This window comes from Amaranthus tricolor, chromosome 5 (genome assembly GCF_026212465.1).
Source record: "Amaranthus tricolor cultivar Red isolate AtriRed21 chromosome 5, ASM2621246v1, whole genome shotgun sequence".
NCBI lineage: Eukaryota > Viridiplantae > Streptophyta > Magnoliopsida > Caryophyllales > Amaranthaceae > Amaranthus > Amaranthus tricolor.
Genome location: NC_080051.1, coordinates 31242953 through 31267742, shown reverse-complemented (window position 1 = coordinate 31267742; position 24790 = coordinate 31242953). Strand labels below are relative to the sequence as shown.

Sequence of the window (24790 nt, the reverse complement as noted above, 5' to 3'; positions counted from 1 at the left end):
ACCCCTTTTCTCTTCCATAATCAAAACAACAATATTTGATCAATTAATTGATTTTAACCCATTTGAAGACATAAAATTACAAATCTTAAACAACCCAGAAAGCGAATAATTCATATTGAAATAACCCAGAAAGCAGAATTGAAAAAAGATCAATGATTGTAGAGAACAAGTACCTCAGCCAATGTCAGGATCTCAATACGAATGCGTGACTAAAATGAAAAACGGCAACCAGTAGAAACGAGAATATGGTAGGTGGAGAAGGCGGAATAAAAGACAGAGATAGAATGGGGAACAAGAATTGCCGGTGCAAGTTTATTTGGAGGACAACAAAAGTGGAATATGCAACTGCCAAAATAATGAACTTCTCAAGTGAGTTCCTTACTTTCTTGATCCTTATTTCATTCCATATTTTAGTCCCTCCTTTCTTAATAAAATTTTCACAAAAAATATTCACGCTGATTACAAAAAAATTGTTTTAGATAATAAATATATTATTTTATTAAATAACAAATTTGATAATAGCAAAGTGGAGATAAAAATAATAAAAAAATATTAAAAAATGTTAGTGGAAAAAATATAAGAACTACACCTAATAAATTTTTTTTATAAAGTTAGTGGAAAACATGTAAGGACCATAAGAAATAAAAAAGTGTTAAAATAAAGCTAGTGGAAGACATGTAAAGACCAAAAATATTACACAAATTCTTACTTGAGACCTTTTTTGTAAAGACGGCCTCTCAAAAGCCCAGTCTAAATCTAACTTATGTTAATTTACAAAAAAAGTGGAATGTAAAAAGTCACATAATAAATTTGTGGTTATAGCAATATTTATCTGGGGTTATAACATAATATATTTGGTGTTATACCAGCATATATTTAGGGGTTATAACATAATTTATTTGGGATTATAACAAAATATATTTAAAGTTAGAATAATTTGCGAATTACAGCCTTAAAGTTTATCACTCTTGCAGATTACAGCCTTAAAGTTTATCACTCTTGCGAGTTACAGCCATAATGTTTGTTTTTTGCAAATACAGCCACTAAAGAATCAAAGTTTATAAGTTCAGGCCAAAACACATATTTCCGACCACTAAACCCAAAATTGTCCGATATAAATAAATAGATTTCTTTTGGGAAAGCAATTCTTAAGAAAATAATTACGTGTATAATTTTGGATTATTTGAAAAGGTTATCTGTATGGATTATTTTTTAGTTTATCTAAATTGGAAAGCAAATGATTTATAATTGAGATGAGTTTTAACAATTTTTCCTATTATTTATATTTATATTTATTAATTATAATAAAATTGGCATTAATTCCTTAGCCTATGGCCTAAAAATAATTCTACTCATTAATTACTCTCTTTGATACGTTTTTTTTTTTTTTTTTTGATGATGGTACTGTGTTTATTGGCAATCAACCTTTTGTGTTGGTATGACTTTTAGTTTTTTGTTTTTTGTTAGTTAAACACTAAAAAAAAAATTTGTTAAATGACTTTTAAGCTAGATGAAAAAATAGTAACTTTTTTATTTGTTTTTGACATGTTTTTTTTCTAATAAACAGTAAATAGCAAAAAATAGTTTTAGCTAAACAACACTATAACAACTAGCTTAAACAATTAGTTCAAACAACTGGTTTTTTAACTAATAATTTCAATTAATCAAACCAATTAAAGTCGATTCAAATTTAACTTATAGTCATTCCTAGCATTATTAGAGGTCATGAGCTCTTAAACTTTGGTTCCACGATCTTTTAAATCATTTATTTGAAAATTGAGATTGAATAGCAACTCCATGTAATTTGGATCTGCCATTATCACCATCATCCATTGAATCCATGAGAACAATTATTTACCTTATATATAACAAATTTGTCGTAACAGCTTTGACATTGTTATGTCTTTACTAATACTTACACTATGTTTAGATAAGAGAAAATTAGGAAATAAAGAGGAAAGGATGAGAAAAATAAAAATGTATTTTCCTCATTTAAATACCAATAGGAAAAGAGAGGAAAATGAATAAAAGGGAACTAAAAGGTGAACTCCTTCACAATTTTACAAACAAACCCTTGTCCTTCCAATGTTATTCAAACATAGTATAAAAGTTTTAAAAACTGTTAGATGCTAATACATCGAAAACTTTATAAACATTACGTAGCAATAACACGTACTATTAAATGTACTCCTTTTCTCCTTTGAATTTACTGCTAAAATTGACATGTTATAACGAAAGTCTTGTTTTAATAATAAACTTAACGAGACAGAAAAGTATAAATTATTAAACACACAAGTTTCAAAATGTAAAGAATCATTCTCAATGAAATAAAAAGTGAGAATGATGTCACAAAGCTAAGTGCAATTGCTTCATACGAAGTTATATTACCATAATAAGCATATACGTATGTATACTCGAATATACAAGTATTGTTTGATATGATCATATTGAACTTGGTATTTGAAAGTAAAGATTCCGTTGAAGAAGGAAAAAGGAATCCCTACTTTAAAGTTACATCCAAAACAAACTTCCCACCCTATGAAGAGGGTAGAAATGAACAAATTTGGTCCTATAATAGACTCCATAAATGGTTGTTAACATATCATTTTCAATCGTACTTCAATAAGAGGGAACCACCATTTTAGGCAATTCTTACTTGTACTATGCCATTATACTCTTGCTCCCTCACTTCATAGCAACCATTACACCATTTATTTTATTCATAAATTACATTAATCTCTCATTCTTTCTAGTTCGATTGTTCGGCAATTATATGGATCGATATAACACAATAACACCTAAAATCAGTGTATATATTTCTCTTGGACAATTATCATCTACTTTGTGAGTAGAATTTTGTCTTGTATGTGATGTACTCTAGTGACTAGGAAAATTAGTTTGAAACGTACATAATATATTTTTATTTATTTGTACTGATGTTATAGCGTGAGAGTTTAAATGTCAGATTTCATACACAATTATACAACTACTCTAGTGACAAGTGACACTTGTAATAATTTTTAATTTTACTGGAAGGTGTCTTGAATAATCAAGAGTTAGAGTTATAATTCGTATGACATTTAACAAAAGTAATACACACGCAACAATGTGAACAAGAATTAGATCTATATGACTTGATTTTCATTTGAATTGAAAGTGATTTAACACATACCCGCTCTAACTTAATAATTAAAAAAATCATAAATAATAAAAGTATTAATTCTTACTTCTTCCGAACCAATTCGGTTGTCCCATTTTCTTATTTGGCAAAGTTTTTTTAGTTGTCCTATTTCTATTTTTGTCAATTTTTTTTAACCTAAATATCCTTAGTTCACACAAGTAATTACGAATATACCCTCATATACCTTATTTACCCAACTACCCTTCACTACTTACCCTTTATTACTTACTTTTTTAATGGACCCTACACCATCCCTAATAACCGTGTCCAAACAAATGGGACATCTAAATTGGTTCGGAGGAAGTATAATTTAGATACAACAAGATACAACTATACGGCTATACCCTTAAAAATTTTGAGTAGAATTTCATATCAAATCAGATTAAGCTAACCAACCCCTCCATATTTTTAGATTTTTTAAAAAAACATTTTATACCTCTAATTAGGAAACACCTCCAAAGTACATCTCTAGTATATATCATTGTTCATGCAATACAAACAATCTAATAATTTGTCATGAATCGTTCAACCGATTAATTGGATTGTAATTGTATATTCAATATTGACTAATTGAAATTAAAGATAAAGGTATCTAAGCTAAATAGAGACATTTTGTATATAAATGTGAAAATGATGCCATTAGATTGAAAATTCCAGTTTTAACGATCTAGTAACAAAGTTTGAATTGGCATGGATACATGTCATTAAACATTTGAATCTATAAATTAATATCCGATATGTATTACTTCATTTTCATCTAAATTAAAATGCGAATTGAATCGCTTTGATCTAAATACCATATTTTATACAAAGTCTATTGATTTTACTTTTATTGTTATGTCAATTAACTAATTTTCTATGAAAATTAAAAAAATTTAATAATAATAATAATAATAATAATAATAATAATAATAATAATAATAATAATAATAATAATTATGATAATATTAATAATAATGGAAAATAATAATGGAAAAGTGTCAAAAAATACCTAATAAATTTTTTTTTTCAAAAAGTACCTAATAAAAAACATTTTGCCAAAAAAATACCTAATAAAATTTTGCTTTTCCAAAGAGTTCCAAGTAATATTTTCCTTCAATTGACCGTCAAATATAACAGTTGACTAGTCAAAATCGAAAATACTTCCTCTTCATCTTCAATTTCTTTTCCAATTTAATTTCGATTTTGAGTAAAAAGTAGAGGAAGATAGAGAGAAATTAAATTGAAAAAGAAATCGAAGATGATAAAGAAAAACTTTGATTTTGACAAGTCAATTGAAGGAAAACTAATTAGTACTCTTTAGAAAAGAAAAATTTTTGTTAGGTATTTTTTGACAAAATTTTTTTTATTAGGTATTTTTTGAAAAAAAAATTTTATTAGATAATTTCTGACATTTTTTCCTAATAATAATAATAATAATAATAATAATGAAAAAAATTTTGTATTTGTTTGGTATTTTTTGGTGAGTAATAAAAATTTTATTTGCCAAAAAAATTTTAAAAAAATAAATAATAATAATAATAATAATAATAATAATAATAATAATAATAATCTTTCTATAGGATACCCTTATATATTCGTTTACAAGGATATAAAAATCAATTATAAATAAAAAAAGAAAATATATTCTAAATTTTTAACTATGTATATAAGTGTCAATATATTACTTAATATATCCTTGAATTTGAATTTATCATAAAATCACGAATTAAAATTACATTATATTATTTTTACTTTTTATTTTGTTTTTTAATTTAATCTTATATATATATATATATATATATATATATATATATATATATATATATATATATATATATATATATATATATATTGTTGTTAACAAATCTCCGAAATTGATTAGCATTTGCCTTATAATAATAGTTTTCTAGGATTTGTGTTGTTCTATATTCTTTACCAAACAATGTGCTCTTGGTTACAAATTAAATCACTATATATTTATACATATATAAGAGTATATGTTTATTGAGTATATCTTATCTCAAATCTAGTAACAAGGTATCAATAGTCCCTCAGTTCTGGGCTGTGCATTTCATTTAATTTGACATGCATATTAATACATTTACCCAAAATTAATATTTCTAATTTAACATAATTAAAATTTATAAAATACTAAAATTAATAATCGTTGCATTGAAACTAATCAAATAACATCGCATTTCACTGCGTTTTATCTTATGGATCAATTAAGAGTAAAATATAAATTCAGAGTGATTAATAATAAACAATATAAAAAATGGGAGACATTTAATTGTACATATGAAATATTATATATAAAAGCCCTAAAAAAACTAAATAACCCAATACGGTTGATATAATAATAATAATAATAATAATAATAATAATAATAATAATAATAATAATAATGGTTTCTTTTTAGAATTTAGGTGGGGAAAAAGAATCTCGAGCTAAAAGATTTATTTGTGCAGGAGAAAGTGACCCAACAACGTCACTTTTTAAAAATTCACATGTTAAAAAATTATACTCCACCATTCCCCAATGTTCACAACCATCATGTTCTAACAATTAATTAATTTAGTATTTGTCACAAAGAATATTATTATACCATGATCTTCATTTGGCAAATTAATATTCATTTTCACATAATGGATTGAATGTGATTTCACTGTAATTGTTTATAGATATAAATTAAATAGGCCGCATATAATCAAATTCAATCTAGTTCCACCAAAATAATTCACTATTTGTTTACAATGAGCAATATTATACTCTATATAGATTAATAAAAAACTGTGCCCAATTCAAAAAATTGAAGAGAACAATCAATAATAATAATAATAATAATAATAATAATAATAATGGACATTTTACCAAAAGAGAATTAGATAGAGAAGCAAACCTGGAACAAGAAGAAGCAAGGCTTGTTTAATTGGTCAAGTGGGCATGATGGTGAAGCTGGGCACATGAAAAGACTAACTCACTGCAAATAATTATAGTTGTAATTCGTATTTAAATTAACATATAATCCAAATTATGCATAATATTAATAATTTTCAATATACTTAGCTTCTATATATATTAAATCGACATATTATATATGCATAAACGTATACATATATATATATATATATTTGTGTGATACTTCTATGAAGATTTTGCATGAGTTAGTAATGCACGTGCCCTGCTTCTCCATCTTGCTCAACACTTTAACCTTTTTTCCCACTTAATTAGCTAGGTTTAAACACCATTATAGAGTTAATTACCTAACAAATCTAGAGATGGAATGGGAGGACAAAAGAGATAAAGAGTGTTTCAAAGGGAGATTGCTAGAGAGAGAAAAAGAGAGAGAAAAAGAGAGGAAGAGAAGGGTAATTGAAAATTGGCTCACCAATTTGGGGTTTGGATGTGTTAATTACCCATTTTATAGCAAAACAAAAGATGAGGAAAAGGTGAAGGAATTTGTGTATTTTAGTGTGAGTTTTTAAATGTAAAGAGGAATCGAAGAACAAGGAAGAAAAGGAAAAAGGTGATGGAAATATTTATTTGGCTAAGTGGGATTTCATGTATGAATTAATTAACACCCACAAAAAGTATCCACCCCACCAATCATCTTTTTACAACTCAATTTTACAAGAACTAGCAAGGTCCCATCATCTTTCTAGCTAAATGATCAATTGCTATTCAGCATATCGGATTGAATCTGATCTAGTCGAACCTGTTTATTACGAGCATGTATACACAACACAATATATATAATACAACATGAGCATAAAAACATGGCCTTATATGCAGTGTGCATGTCTAAGCCATATCTCATTATTCAAAATTTTTGTCACAATACGAAAACTGACATAAGGCTATGTAGAGGCCTTGAGTTTTTAGCAATTTAGCACAAAATCAAGAAATAAAACATGGTGCAAGCCTATGCCATCATTAGCATATACTCCCTCCATTATAAAAGTCTCTAACTACATGTAACTACATGTTTCAAGCATCTATTTATTCTACATATTCTACTAGTTTTGCGATATCTTAATTTTTATATAGTTGCCTTAGTTCATAAGATTGCCTATATCAAAATACATATGTTTTTCTTTTCTATATCATCTATTTTTTTCTTTTTTTTTCGTCAATCACATGATTTAATTTTACAAAAATTAATTAAAGTAGAATTGAAGCAAAATTGATTCGATTATAGTATAACTTTGGTGGTGCCTTGATTGATCATTAAGGTATATAATGTGAGAACTTAAGCTAGTATATAATAAAAGGAGCAATAATATAGATAAAATCACGAAAAAGGTCCTTTTAATGCCCCAATATGCTAATATTAACAATTTGTTTGATAGTTAGTATTTAAAAAATGTTAATCTAAATGATTTAGATTGTAAATTTTAAAGATATATATCGTGTTATTCCTATATAGTGATGAAACTTTAATCATCAAAAATATTTATTCTTTGCAGAATTTTTTATTATTACTTAACACTATCATTGTCTCTTAAAATGTTAATGCATTAAAATTTAATAAATTTATGAAAAAGATGCTATAATTGAAGTGGAACAATATTGAGTCATGATCATTATTAAACTTGTCATATAAATATTCCTATTAAAATTAAATTATATTTTAATTATAATTTTTTATTATTTAATACAGACTACAAAACAGTAAACATTTTTGTAAGAGTACTACTATGTTTTGTCGATTATTAGCTAGGGGGTTGTACAATATAAGGACTGGCCTTGATGCTGAAGTAATACCAAACGAATTGATTATGGTTACCAGTGCTTTTGAGATACTAGATTCATTCATGTCCTTTTAGTAAGGAAATAATTTAGGAGTGTGATTTCAAAATTTTAAGTAAATATTTTTATATGTATTTTTATATGTAAAATTATTAACAATGAAAAAATTAGTTACTATAAATATTCCATAGGTGAGAATAAGTATAATATAAATTTAGTATATAATATTTTTATTGTGCACACCTCTTCAGTATTTTACATTCCATTTTCTAACCCATATTTTTTAAATTTGAGGTTAATATATATTATTTTAATGTGCACTGAATCTATAAATGAAGAACTTTCCTATAACGAAATAGTTTGCTTCTTGCATTGAATGAAGAAACAAAATATCTAATACACAGATTCAGATAAGCTTAAATAATATTTGATCATATCTGTTCCTCTTTTGAAGTGAGTGACTATAGTTGCATATATAATCCTTCAATGATATGTCATTATATACACTACAATTAAGATTTGTTCAATTTGAAGCCTAAACCTTATAACTAATATTCGATGAGGTTGTAATCAGTTAGATTATATTCATAAATGAAAGCAACTTGTATTTTTTTCATATCCACTCATCAACAATAGGGCTAAGAGCAATTTGTGTTTATTCAACAAAATAAAATTGAAGAATTATATGGAATAAATTATTTCTACGAGTGGAATACACTGGGTAGGATAATATGATGATATAGAAAAAATTATAGGAAAATTTAATTTTTAAAATTTAATTTTAGGTGGTTAGCCTTTTTTAAAAATCTGATCTTTTAGTAATCTCAGAATAACTGATATTTACATTATTTTTTATTGTATAAAGAACTTCAATTTTATAGATAAATGAGTAAATTTATCGCATGTTACAAATGACAAGGTCTTTTAAAAGAAAAAATGATACATATGTTGAATTTCGATTAATAAAAGGTCAGATTTTAAAAATTTTTAATTATAATTTTAAATAATTGTATTTATATATATATTTATTTTGGGCTGTCAAGGTCAAGATCTACTAAACTCCCCTTGACATCAGCAACTGGCCGGAGCTGGATGATTGTAGTCAATCTCATCGCATAATTTAAGTCACCATTAGGATGGCAATGGGTCGGACTCGGCTCGGATTATATATACTCCGACTTTGCTCCGGATTTTGGTCGAATTTTTTTTTTCAGTCCACCTCCAAGAAGTCGGATTATGCATACTCCAAGTTTGTCCCGACTTGGACTCTCTCGGACCTCCAACGGAGTCGGATATGGAGTCGGATTATTATCAAACTTTATCGTCTGTGATATTGTACTAATGATTTAAAGCATACGAAGTTAACAAAATATATTTTTCAAATACAATTTAACAAAAAAATATGTTCTTTGAATTCAAGTTTAACATGAGAAATACTCCTAATACTACAATTTAACAAAATTTTCTCGCATTTTGATTTAGCGTATTTTATTTCTCTTGATCTGATTTTTCGTATTTTGATTGATTGATCTAAATAAAAATACCAAGTTGTTTTTCAAAATCGAAAATTACAATTAGTATGAGAGAGAGCTTGAATTAGTCACGTCTAGAGTTTTAAAGGAAACAAATTATTGGGTTAAAAGTCAAATTCAAAGTCGGATTTCCTTCAGGGTCGGAGTTGGGTCGGAGTGTCGGATTTTTAATAAGGTCCAACTCCGGTCCGTCTCTAACTCGGATTCGGATCGTGAAGTCGGAGTTGGAGTCGAATAACCTTTTCCTCTGATTCGAATCGGATTATTATCCTCGAATCGAGTCAGACTAGGGTCGGATTCAGACTGAATTGTCATCCCTAGTCACCATCTAATAGTACTTAGCTCATGATATGATTACTTGCGTGAAAACACTTTTATTGTGTGGTGTATTTTTAAAGATGATATTTATAATTATCAAAAAAAAAACTTATCAAAAAAGTTGATGTTTATAAAAATCTAAGTTAACAACAACATTCTTATATCAAGTAAGGGCAAAGCAAAACTATTAGAATTTATAAGAATTCTTATGTCGTATCCATATTTATAATAAAAGGTCATAAATAAAATTTTAATTATTGACTTTCAAAAAACCATCCTTAAACTTCCGAGTATTATGTTTAGTATGTTCATATAAATAAATTAAAGTTAAAAACTTTAAAAGCCGACTAATTAATAAATATATGTTTTGTTAAAAAAATTATTATCTAATCTATAAAAAATTAGAAGTATTTATCTTTATTTTTATTTATTTTATTTTATTTTATTTATGTGAATTACTTACAATTAAAATTATTGTAAAATATTTTTATTATCAACCTAATTATTACTTTAATTACAAAAATTTTATTTCTCTTAATTTACATAAATATTTTTTTTGAGAATAATATTTAGAGACATATGGTTTAAAAAAAGTTGAAAGTGATGTCACAGTTGGCTCCCTGCTAACAAGCAAATATACTCCCGTAGCATGCTTGCCACAGAACATGCACGTATAATAATTAATTAAGTCATAATCAATCTAGGTATTTTCCGATTTTTATATCCCATTTATTTAAGCTTTTTACAAACAAATTTTGATTTGGACAACTCCTCAAAAATATTCATTCTCCATGATTATTGATTTTGTAAAACCTATAAAAATTGATCGTACAACAAAACTATGAAAAAAATGTTAATAATTCGAAGTACTGAAACGTTAATGTAGTACCACAAGTGTAGCTGGATAATAATTGGTGTAAGAGAAAATAAAACACCTATGATTTCCGCACAATCAAGGGAATTTAAGCTCGGGGTACGTTTCCCATATTCCAAATCATTTGAATAAAAACTCAAACTTATAGATTTAAATTATGTGACATATAAGTTAAATAATAATACATAAAATATGACAAGTGACAGTCGAGGTGAGTCCATACATAATAACATATTGTATTCAGATCACTCTGCTAATATTTTAGATTCGTCTAATTTCGAGTAAATACACTAATTACATGATTGTGTTCTTATCTCACTCCATTCTAAATATAAATTAATTTGATTTTTAGGCTTAAAAGGAAGAAATATTACATGGTAAAATTTTAGATAAATTGCAATTTGATTTATCTAAGATAAACAAATAAAATTTAACATCAAGTAATATGTGTGATGGTACAAACTACAAACTAATATTTATTTGATAAGCCCAAATTTTGTTTTTTAAAATTATTTAAAACTTTTAGCTTCATTTTCTATATTGTTGTTGTCATTGTCTTTATGTGAAGCCTTTTACAAATTAAAGGAATAACAACTTAAAAACAATGGATAATATTAAGTGTCAACCACACAAATTTTGTTGAAAATTGAATATTATCTCAAACTGTATTTTCAGTTGAAGTAAGTATTATTTTTATTAAATTTAATATTTAATTTTTACTATTTTACTTTTCAATCTTTATCTTCTATTGATCTATCTTATATTAAAAAAATTTCAAAACTTTATGCGTGCAACAATAGAAAGAAAATAGCTTGTTTTTTGTTTAAACTTAGGTGGAAACATTATAATCGTCTTAGTTGACATCTTTTCTTAATTGATTCTCAAATCCAACAACGGACTCTAGTCTTTTTTAAACTCCACTATTTCATTATTTTAGATTTAATTTTATCCCATTGTTGAGTTACAAACTCCACAAATATATCCCTATTTAGTGGAATATGACACTGATGCTCCTCGTGTCTCAATAGGGCACCATTTTTTATATCAACTAAAAAACCAAAATCAGATAAATTTTAAATTAAAATAAGTGATTAGAACGTAACTTTTAATCGTAAACTAAAGACATCATATCATCAAAATTGCATATTATAAATGTTGCATTGGGTGTAAGTTTTGCTCTATAATCAAATACTTACTATTCACGAAACGATCATACTTATATGTGTATATCATAAATTTAAACATTAAATCAAACAAATTGAATTGATTCAAATAAAATTTGCCACAAATCACTATATTTCAAATTGAATTGATTTTTACTAAATTGAATTGATGTTTACTAAAATAAATATTAATTTATAAATAAAATTGACTTTTATTCAGTTAAATTAATTATTAAGGATATTATTATTTTAAGATGAATTTGAAAACGACTTAAGAGAAAAATCCAAATCAACTATCCTACTAATTAAGCATACTAATAACAATTTTGTCTTGACTCACATATCTTTTCTAATCAGCATGGGTTAAGGTAATTTAATTAATGAGGTTGAAAATTGTTGTTTTTGTAAGAAGATGAATCCACTTGTTAGCTGTAATTGTGAAAATTTTATTTTACATTCTCTCTAATTAGGTGGAGCCATGACATTGAGAAATGATAGATGGCTACTAGTGAACCACTTTTATGAGTAGACTTCCACATTGCCCCCAACCCCCCAAGGATTTGAAAATCTATTCCAACCTATAAGAATGGTATAAAAATTATTATTAAATCAAACCATTTCATGTACATCTACTTATGAAATACTTCCTCCATTTTTTTATGCACCTTCGAGAAATTTTGTAAAATTTATCATTTTATGATGTTTTATATATTTATGGCTATTATACGAGAAAAACAGTCATAAACTCATATGAAATTTTATTATTCGTCTCATTACATAATTTTATAATATAATTTTTTGTAATTTTTAAATATATATAAATGATCTAGATAAATACACTTTAACTATGCAAAAAGTTGTTTATTTACAAAATAAAAAAAAATCTAAGAGTATGAGTACTTGTACTTGTACTTGTATTAAGATTGAAGGGTAAAGAGTGAAATAGTGGCATAGGTTTCTTAATTTGGTGGATACAAAATGTGAAAGTACTTTTGCTAAACTTTTCTTGAAACTTAATACTAGAATTTTGTCATACTTGATTGTCTTAGTACTTTAAAGAAAACTCTAGGAGTACTTAACTAGGATGTAGCCGTGTAGGTGTACTTCTAAAATTATTTCCTCGTGATAAAGAAATTGTCTCAACTATAAATGAGAGATAATTAAGAAAATAAGTAAACTTAATAAAAGATATATATATATATATATATATATATATATATATATATATATATATATATATATATATATATATATATATTCTATATTTTATAAAAAACTGAAAATATATATGAATAAAAATTAAAGAAAAATTGTACATTATAAGACAAACTAAAAAAAATTGAGGTTGATTTATTAAGACAAAGCGATTAATTTATTACTCCCTCTGTTTTTTTTTTATCTTCCACTTTGGGTTTTTCCACACATATTAAGGAAGATTGAATTTTTGGGTTGTAGTGGGTATTATTTTAATTAAATAGTAGTGTGAAGTAATGATTGTATTGGAAGTATGAGGTTGTAGTGGGTATTATTTTAATTAAATAGTTGTGTGAAGTAATGATTGTATTGAAAGTATGAGAGAGAGAGAAAATAATTATAAATAAAAAAAAAAGGGGTACATTAAAAGAAAATGGGGGGTTTAAGGGGTAAAAGTGAGATAAAAACTTTCTAAAAATAGAAAGTATTCTAAAGTGGAAGAACTTTTAAAACTACCCGTTATAGTAATGTGGAAGATAAAAAAGAACGGAGAGATTAAGTAGTTCTAATTAATGGTTAATTAGCTTTTTAGAATATTACTGGCCACATATCAAGGAAAGTTGGTTTATATATAATTGGTTAGGATTAGTTTAAAAATCAAATTAAGTTAGGTTAGACCACATTAATAGATGAGATACGTTAATTTGTTCCATAACTCGAGCAGCTTAACCTTAACCATTATCAATTTGAATGGTAAATTGAATTTACGCAAATTGATTTTGTCATGTTCTTATTTCAAAATCTAATCATTTACTTTTACACTCAAAACTCTATTACAGTTACTCACTCCGTCTTTGAGTTTGCAGTTTACATATAACTCACAAAATTTTGCATAAATAAGTTATATTGATTCAAGCTTTAAGTGACTTATGGATTATTTCTCCTGCCCTCTTCGTTAAGGGATACGGGTATGATTTGTCTGCTACCTCTCTCCTTGAACCTTAATTTTATGTGGAATATTGAGCTGATGACCATAATCGAGAATTGTCTAATTCAAATTTAAATCAATTAAACAATGTAAAAATTATAAAAATAATATTTATTGATATTTTTTATATCACTAAAATACATTTTCAAATTTCAATTCAATCCTAGTTAGAATCGGCTTTTATCTAACATTATTTTTTAGTTAAAAGCACAATTATATATGCTTTTTACCCTAAACTTAACAAAATTTATTCCAATCTTATCCTTACCTTGTTATAGTTATATTTAAGAAAAGTGAGGCCGTAATTTAAGCACAATAATGGCTTTTGCCCTAATTTACAAATTTGTTCTCTTGAGACTTGGAGTTGAGACAGCCTAGGGCCCTAGCTAGACCCTTAATTTAATCCACGTATCATTTCATTGACCTGGGTTGCATTCCACTAAAAGAAAAATGAGTAGAATCCAAATTAATTAATTAATTAATTAATAAATTAAACATGGATATAATCACTATGAGCTAAAGTTAATAAGCATGTTTTTATATATTAAAATCAAAATCTTAATAAGAATGTCGGCTTAAAAAAAAATATACATACTTGACATCACAGCCTAAAAGGTAATGTTTATTTTAGTTAAGATGATGGGTAATACAATAACTAACTCATCAATTGCTTCTGTGAGGTGGTAAATCTAATAATCAACTTTTATTTAATACTCTCCAATAATACAAATTGATGCATGTTATATTAAAAATCACAATTTACGATTTACCCAGTATTGATATTAGAGTTTTACATTTGGAGTTCCGATATTTCAGTTCTTGAGTATATATAAACGACTTAAAAATCTTATTTGACATACGGGTTCCAAATACTCGGTTACGACACTCCTTCTTAGTACTAGTGCTTATTTTACGTTTGCATTATAAATTTTGAGATAAAGTAAATTGATAAAATAAAAATTATAATTTAAGACTTTTAATTTGTGGGCTCAAATAAATGTGAATTACAAATAGTTTTTAAAATTGAAAAATAACACAAAAGAATCAAGTATACAAAAAATTTATGCATTGATCATCACGTCCCCTTACATAAAAACTTTTTTGAGTTAGAAGTATAAATTCAGCACAAACCCAATTTATATTGGCTCAAATATTACAGTTCAAATCTTAATAATAAAGAGTGAATAAGATTTAAACATGTGAGTTTATAATCTTTTGTCACGTTGAATTTTAATTATCAATGGACCATTTCTGTCCACATGTTAAATGGATAGCTAATGCCCAAAATGTATTATACTCCCTCCTATTCAAACTAATTGTTCCATTTAGTTTTTTACAATTGCCGAGGCAATATTTTAACCTTTAATATCTCAAATTATTATTAATTAAAAATTATAAAAAATTGATATTAATAATCCTTGTATTGAGACGAATCAAACAAGATCCCACATGACTATATATGTTTTAACTTATAGATTAAGAGTAAAATACAAATTAAGAGTGATAAGTAAATAGTGCAAAAAAAAAATAGGACTTTGTAAAGGCCGGGCCGAAAACTAGATTTAATATACTAGATTTAATATCAATTATCTTATTTCAACCGTTCATATTTTCAACTCTATATCGCCCAGCTTGAGCTAATCATCTAGAAGAATTTAAGCAATGGTTTAACATTAACTTATCTATAAAAATTATTTAAGATCTGATTTAATTTGCCACCGTTAATAACCTGCTTTTCAAGTAGCATTACTGCAGATCAATTATATCCTTTTTTTTGCTTCCACTAATTGTTGATATTAACTTAATTAATCATAAAGCAAGTATAAATAATTTCGTGGAATGGGATGTTTTGTTAGATAACAACGAAGTCAAATCATTGCGGCCTCCATTTTCAGCAATTATTCGGCCCATTTTTAGAAGGACTTTGTAAAGGCCGGGCCGAAAACAGGCTATAATATAATTAAAATGAAGCGAATAATAAAAGGGCTCAATAAGGGTCGAAAATAGGTTAGACTATAATTAAAATGAAGCGGGTTATAAAAGGGCTCAATAAGGGCCGAAAACGGGCCTTTATAAATAGCATAATTCATGTATAATTTAAATATTATAAATGACAATGTCAATAGAATTATTAATTTTTTTAATTTAATTATTATAAATGATAATATAACTGTTATAAATTGATACATAGTGATTAAAATAATTTTTAGTAGTAAAAATGGGTCGGACTAAGCCGGACCGGACTTTAAAAGCCCGGCCCATTTAAAGCCCATATTTACTTAAGTTTGTGTTTGATGATGGAGTTTATAAGTTTGTGTTTGATGATGGATTGAGATCAATAGCCATTTGTCACTAAATTTTAAGTTTATCACTAATAATGTAGGTATAAAATTAATTAACCACCGACTAAGTCAATCAAAACTAGGATAAACATCTCTCATAACTATTAGTACTTCAGTCTTCATATGATGAACAAGATAAAGTTCATAATGGTAGCTAGTGGTGTCATTTCCAACTATATACTTCCTCCGTCCAATATACTTCTAACCGTCCAAACTAATCTTTCGATTAAAGGAGGAATTAAATAAGATTCTACTTAACTAATTTTTAATTTATAGACTATAAACTAATCATAAATTGAGGATTATGAATGAAAAATGTCATTTTTATAATATTGCAAGTAAATTGAATTGGAGAAAATATATTATTTTATTCTAAAATATACAAGAGTGCACTTGATTAGATTTGGGGTGTTTGGTACTTAGCTTTTACATTGACTTTTGACTTTTTGTTTATTGATTAGTTAAACAATAAAAAAATGTTTGACAAATAGCTTTTAAACCAGCTAAAAAGCTGATTTTTAAGCCAAAATATAAAATGCTCAATTAGTTTTTTTTGTTGGATTTTGTCTTGTTGGCTAACTTTTTCTCTAATAAATAGCCAAAAATCAACACTTAAATTTACCAAACATGTCAAAAATAACTGGCTATTTTAGCTAACTTAAAAGTCAACAAAAATAGCTAATATTTTCAGCTGGTTAAACAAGCAAATTAAAAAAACTAACAACCAGAATAAGTTAAAAAGTTGAGCTAATTCAAGGAATTTGAATTTTTGACATAACTTAGCTTGTTAATCTAATTAAAGTACGAGTTTAGTTGATTGCAAATTAAAGATACTGTTAATCGTGTGATGCTATCTCCAAGTACATACAATAATAATGTTTTTCTATACTTCCGATCATATTTCAGTGTTTTCTTGATAATACACATAGATTGTTTGACCTATAAAAGTAAAATTTTATTTCGTCTCTCCTATTAAATTTGTCTCATATATATTTGAAGAGAAAACTAATACAAGATAAAGAAGTTAAAAAATAGATATTATATTTCCGACTTAATACTAAAATAAGCTAAGCTAAAGAAAAATTCAGTCTATAAATAAAATAATTGTTTACTAATCCATATAATAATGAGTTTTGTTTAGTCTTAGCAACATTATAATGACATACTTCATTACAGTGGTAAATACTAATAATGATTTGCATAGTAGATGAAGAAAGTCATTTTATATTTTTTATTGCCTTGAATCACTTACTCCATTATTAATCATACAAAAATTCTAGAATATATATATTACATGAAAGTTATATTTAGAAAATAATCAAGAGAATTCTAGACCATTACATACTTTCATACATGTTATACGTACGTTTTGTCCTGGCTAAAGAACTACTACGATGATAATATAGGCATTAAAAGTGTATTTTTATGTTCTTTTTTATGAAAGGAATTTTTTTTTTCTCTATGTTCCTCTTTAATTTTTTATAAGTTCTATATAATTCAACAAATAATTAAATAAAAACAAACAAAAAAATAAAAATAATATGAAAATAATGTTTATTGTATAGATACATTATGCAATGAAATATTTTCAAATAGAAGTGCCAATATATACAATTCAATTAAAAAAAGTGAATATATATATATATATATATATATATATATATATATATATATATATATATATATATATATATATATATATATATATATATATATATATATATATATATATATATATATATATATATATATATATATATATATATATATATATATATAAGACATTGATTGGTGCTTGACTAAATGATCAGTCACCAAAAAAAATTTTGTTGCAATTAAAAGCAAATAATAATATTAAAACCTAAAAGTTACAATATTGACATATTTATTGTTAAAATAATTCTATCTAATGTGTTCATTGTGCTTAGTCTGTAAAAGGTTGAATGCAAAAAGAATGGTTTTTGGCATCAACACTGGATATAGTTTATGCTAGAAAGGTTCTCATCATTGTTATTAAAATTTAGATTTGAATGTAATGATTTTACGATCTAAAGTGATTAAAAATACTCCTATTGAGTTATTCAAATTGTTGATAGAATTTTTATTTATTTATTTTTTGATTTCATATATAATTCAATAACAAAACAATACAATAATTTTGATTCTGCCTACTATAATAATATTAGTAAACCCTAAATATTCTTATATATTATGTATTCAGAGATATTAATTATGCTTACATATATACACTATAATTGTATTCTCTTCTCAAATATACAAAAACGAAGTCAACAAAAAGTGATTGATTATTTAAACCGATAATAAATATAACACACATACGTTTCTTATATAAAAGCAAATGATGATTTTACGATCCTACAATCAAAATCTATTGATTTAATTATAATATCATTTTCATCTAAAATCTTAATTCTAGTAATTTTAATCCTTAATCTAAAACAAATGATCATTAAGTTATTTTATGAACATAGAATACATAGTAATTGTTCATAATATATATTGGCCTGTTCCAAAAAACATCACAATTAAAAATTCATGTCAAATGTTGCTCTTTAAGAATAACTAATCAGATTTTAACGTTATCTAATACATAGGATTGATCAATACTTTTCTCCAAACTATTTATTCTATCCTATCAACCAAGACTATCGCAAATTGTGGAAAAACACGTTTATTCAACATTTTGTTGTAATTTCCAATCGGGTATGTTTCATGATACGAGAAATGAAATAGATGACAAAGTGTCCTACAAAAATCATTTTGATAGTTTTCCTTGAGTAGGAGTGTTCGATGGGCCAGACCTTTATTTTGAGCCTTTATTCGGCCCATTTTTAAAAGGGCTTTATAAAGGCCAGACCGAAAACAGACTATAATATAATTAAAATAAAGTGGGTAGTAAAAGGGCTCAATAAGGGATGAAAACGGACCTTTGTAAATAGTATAATTAATGTATAATTTAAATATTATAAATGATAATATAAATAAAATTATTAATATTTTTCAATTTAATTATTATAAATGATAATTTAATTGATATAAATTGATAAATAGGGATTAAAATAACTTTTAGTAGTAAAATGGGCTGGGTTGGGCCGGACCGGACTTTGAAAGCCTGACCCATTAAAACCCATATTAATTTTAAAGGACCCTTATCCAATTCGGTCCATATTTACTTAAGCCCGACCCATTGCACACCCCTATCCTTGACTAAATCAAACAGTAACATTACAAAGTTTGTAATAACAATACAAAATTGTACCGATAGTGTCCCGATACCTATACTGTTCATGTAACCAAAAGAGAAATCAATTCAATTTGACTTGATTTGCTGTTTAGTCTTTATAGAGTGGCAATTAAAGAAATGGGCATCAATCTTTCATATCTTAGCTCAATAATACACTTAGAAGCTAGCTAGAGCGCATTCTTATCTTATCACCATTCAGCACAAATCACCCCAAACCCTAAAGTAGGCATAAAATCATAGAGTCAAATCTTAGGTCCCCAAGGTAGTCCCCTACAATGTGCTTCGCTCTTTAATTAGTCTAAGGTGCTAGCAAATGGTCATGGCATGGCCTCATAGCATGTGATTCTAAGCAAAATTGATGTTCAGTTTGTCCAATAATCTTTGTTTGCAAATGTGTCATTGTTTTAGTAATTGGTCCCAATTATTCTTGATCAAAAATCATTTCAAAAAGACAAAGGTGTAAAGCTATTTATAATCTTGAAAAATTAAACAATACATCTCAATCTCTTTTTTATTTTTCTTGGGATTTATGTTTATCACCACCGATATTGTTGAATTTACTTGTATTTGCATGAATAATGAGATTGTAATTATTTGAAACTTATTATTAGGGTGATATATAGTTGTTGCCAGCTCACCTCTACTTTTGTTAGAATAGTGTTACAATCTGTAAACAAACTTCTGATCTTTCTTCTATTTTTATTTTTTGTACAGCTTGTATATATATACTCTTGTTTTAGTTTTTAGAGAGATAGAATCTTTACATTCTTAATCAATAAAATACTTCCCCTTAATCTTCTTTGAGAATCATCTTGTACAATCAAGATTATCTTGATTCTTCTACTGCAATTCTTGCACTTTCTCATGGTATCAGAGCAAGTCTTGCTCTTACTGCTTCCGTTTTAATCTCTTTCTTCATCCTATGATTTCTTCTTCATCCTTTTAATGGCTGCTTCAGAACACCATTTTCAAAACATGCAGAAACACCTATAACAATAAATGCTGAAATTCCGATAACAAATAATGCTGAAATTCCAGTTCAAACTAATGTGAATTTCAATTTTGATGATCCTTATTTTCTTTCTTCTTCTGATATTTCACAACATTCTTTTGTTGCTCTTGTTTTCTCGGGTTCTAACTATGTAAACTGGAGTAGATCTGTGAAAATGGCTTTATATGCAAGAAACAAGGAGAGTTTTATTGATGGAACTCTTCTCAAGCCATCTGTATCTTCAACTGATTTCAAGAAATGGATCCGAAATGACTACATTGTGAGATCATGGATCGTCAATTCCATGGAGAGAGGTATTGCAGAAACTTTCATGTTTGTTGATTCAGCTTGTCAATTATGGAAGGAAGTTAAAGATAGGTATGGCCAAAGCAATGTACCTCAATTATTTAATCTACATAGATCTCTTTTTCTTACGGAGCATAATGAATCTTCCATTACAGAATATTATGCTAAAAAGAAGAGAATTTGGGATGAAATTCATGACCTAGAAGGTTTTTCTGATTGTTCTTGTGGAGTTCTTGCTGATTGTTCTCGTGGAATTTTAAAAAAAATCTTAGATGCTGATAATAGAATGAAGTTAATTCAATTTCTTTCTGGTATTAACGCTGCCTATGATCAAGTTAAGACAAACATTCTTAGTACTGATCCTTTACCTAACATCAATAAAGTCTATCACATTCTTCAATCCGTTGAGAGACAACACAAAAATAACCTTTATACAAGCCAATCCAGTGAGATCAGTGCTTTTGCTGCTCATCAATTCAAACCTGATAATTCTGCTGGTATGAGGAAGGATTCCAAGAAAACTAAGTTTGAAAGAGTATGTGAGCATTGTAAAGGCAAAGGTCACACAATTGATCAATGTTTCAAGCTTATAGGCTACCCTGAGTGGTATGCAAACAAGAAGTTTAAATCTGTTTCTAGAACAGCTGCAAATGTTCATGTTGATAATCCTGGCATTCTTGGATCTGTCCCTTGTTCTTGTTCTGGTTCCTCAGGAAAGGTGTCTTCTTCTGTTATTGATCCTCAAATGTTATTAGTAGTATGCAAGGAGGTCATTAAATGCATGAATCAATCTTCCATCTCTACTGATCCTCTTACTTCTTCTTATGCAAATGTGAATTTTGCAGGTATTTTTTTTTGTTTCTCATGTTGATTCTAATTCTCCAAATATTCCTGCCAATTCTTGGATTATAGACACTGGTGCATCTGAACATATGTGCTCTAATTCTAATTTTTTTTCTTCTCTCCACTCTTTGGATTCTCCTATTCTTGTTGGATTACCCGATGGTTCAACAAATATTGTTACTCATTCTAGATCTATCAAACTTAATTCTGATATTACTCTTGACAGTGTATTGTTTGTTCCTTCTTTTAAACATAATCTTTTATATGTTGGTCAATTGCTTGATAATAACAATCTTCTTGCTAAGTTTACTTATCATTCATGTATATTTTAGGGCCTTACAACTAATGAGGTCAAAGCCACTGCTGTGAGAACATCAGGCTTATATCTTTTGTGTCCTTCAGATTCTTCATATCATGTTCCGCCTTATAAGCTTGTTGTAAATACATCTTGTTCTTCTTCTAGTCTTGGTTTACTTCATGCAAGATTAGGTCATGTTTCTTTTTCTACTATGAAACATATTCCTCATGTAATAATCAATAATAATAATGAGAATTTTCATTGTGAATCTTGCATTTTAGGTAGACCTGGGAAAATTTGATCCGACCCGAAAATGAACCCGGGACCCGACCCAACAAAACCCGAACCCGACCGACCTGAAAGCGACTTAATCCGAAACATGACCGACCCGATAATTCCCCGACCGAAAATGACCCGACCGGAAACCGACCGAAAACCGACCCGTTTTGACAGATTTAATATCAATTTTTAGAGTAATTTCAATGTTAGAATTCATTTCAAATAAAATTTTAGTTTTCAAAGTATCTCAACATATTGAGTATATCACTTGAACTCTAAAACTCATCAATAGATCTCAAAAAACACGTATTTAACTTCTTTTTAGCCATCGTAATTATTTTTCTTTAAAAACAGGACGTTATAATCATCTTAATTGAATACATGTATCTTGTTAAATCAGTCAAATGAGTTTTTAATTCTTCTACATTTCAGTAAGCAAATCAATATAATTTATACGAACGTTTCGCACGTTTGAATGAGCTTTTCAAAAAACGAATGTCGCTACCCTAAATTATAAAACGCGTATCTTATAAGACGAAATAAGTACTTAGTTAGTTGTATATCTTTCCAACATGAAAATTGTGAAGATAATTTTAACGTCATTTTTATCTAACGTTACAATTATAATAAACAAAATAACTTTTATAAAGCGCGTATCTTACGAGTCTTTCAAAATAAGTATTAATTCCCCTATTTTTCTTGCACTTAAATGAACATGACATACCAACTATTTTTTGAAAATCGTACATGTAATTTCTCTAATGATTTTTTTTAGACATTTTGATGATTTTTTTTTTTATGTTGAATTAGTCGATTGGATATTCTAATGTTTTATGGTAACCCGTTGGGTCAATCCGAACCTACCCGAAACCCAGAGTGATCCGACCTGAAACTAACCTGATCCGAAACTGACCCGACCGAAATTGATCCGACCCAAAACCCGACCGACCAACCGTTTTCCCAGGTCTAATTTTAGGGAAACATCATAAGTTTCCTTTTCCTGTTTCATCCTCTCATACTACTGCACCTTTTGAGCTGATTCATATTGATCTTTGGGGTCCATACAGATCACCTTCCTTATCAGGAGCCACATATTTTCTTAATATTCTTGATGATTACACTAGAACCACTTGGACACATTTACTTCACAGCAAACACCAAGTGTTTCATATAATATCTACTTTCCTTGCCTATGTCTCAAATTAGTTTAACACCACTGTTAAAATCATACGAAGTGATAATGGGACTGAAATTTTCCAAGAATCTTGTAGTTCTCTTTTTGCTTCAAAAGGCATTATACATCAAAGGAGTCTTCCTGGTTTACCTCAACAAAATGGCTGAGTTGAGAGGAAACACAGACACCTTTTAGAAGTTGCTAGAACACTAAGATTTCATGTTGGATTACCTATTAAATTTTGGGGTGATTGTTTATTGACTGCCACATATCGCATAAACCTCATGCCAACCTCTGTCTTGGATTGGAAAACTCCGTATGAATTACTCATGAACAAACCTGTAACTTTTGATCATCTCAAAGTTTTTGGTTCATTATGCTATCCTGCTCACAAAACTACTGACAAATTTGCTCCTAGAGCTAAAAAATGCATCTTTCTAGGTTATCCTTATGCTCAGAAGGGATACAAATTGTATGATTTGGATCAACACAAAATTATTCTTAGCAGAGATGTTATTTTCAAAGAACATATTTTTCCTTATAAACAACAACACATATCTACTTTTACTTCTCAGCAAACTGAGCCTATTTTTTCTTCATCAGACATTTCTGATGATACTCCTGTTTTCCAGCATATTCCTCCAATTAATCCTCCTTTAACTTCTTTTAGTTCTCCTCAATCCACTAATCCTTCTTCTACATATGTTTTTGATCAGTCCAATAACTTCACTGCTTCCCCTAATACTTCTTCTTCTTCTTCTTCTTCTTCTTCTTCTCCTCTCATTCTTGCTCCAAGAAAATCCTTCAGAATTTCAAAATTCCCTTCCAAATATCAAGATTTTGTTACCAATATTCCTATCATCAAACCTTTAACTACTCCACAAGATATACCTTCTCCCTCCTCCTTTTCTTTTAATGTTCATACGGAACCTTCTCTTCAAAATATGTCTTCTGCAGACTTAGATAGTCTTTCTTCCATGCTATCTATTTATGAACCCAATTCTTACAATAAAGATAAAAATGACCCTAGATGGATCAGTGCCATGAACAAAGAACTTGAAGCTTTGGAAAACAATCATACTTGGGAGTTAACCACTTTACCCCCTGATAAGACTGCTATTGGATGCAAATGGGTTTATAAAATTAAATTTCAACCTAATGGATCTGTGGAGAGATGCAAGGCTAGGTTGGTAGCCAGGGGTGATAAACAGGTGAAAGGGAAAGACTATAAACACACTTTTAGTCCAGTTGCACGGTTCACCACAGTGAGAACAATGATTGCCTTAGCTGCTGCTAAGAACTGGAGTATTC

The 24790-nt window shown here is 27.6% G+C and overlaps 1 protein-coding gene across 1 annotated transcript; it reads left to right on the top strand.

The window, feature by feature from the left end:
• Window positions 1–245: 245 nt before the first annotated feature.
• On the top strand, window positions 246–23646 carry LOC130813670 (uncharacterized). The gene is made up of 5 exons (XM_057679513.1): window positions 246–369; window positions 20570–21730; window positions 21798–21955; window positions 22061–22255; window positions 23512–23646. The coding sequence occupies exons 1-5, from the start codon at window positions 246–248 to the stop codon at window positions 23644–23646; spliced, it is 1773 nt and encodes a 590-aa protein (XP_057535496.1).
• Window positions 23647–24790: the final 1144 nt, after the last annotated feature.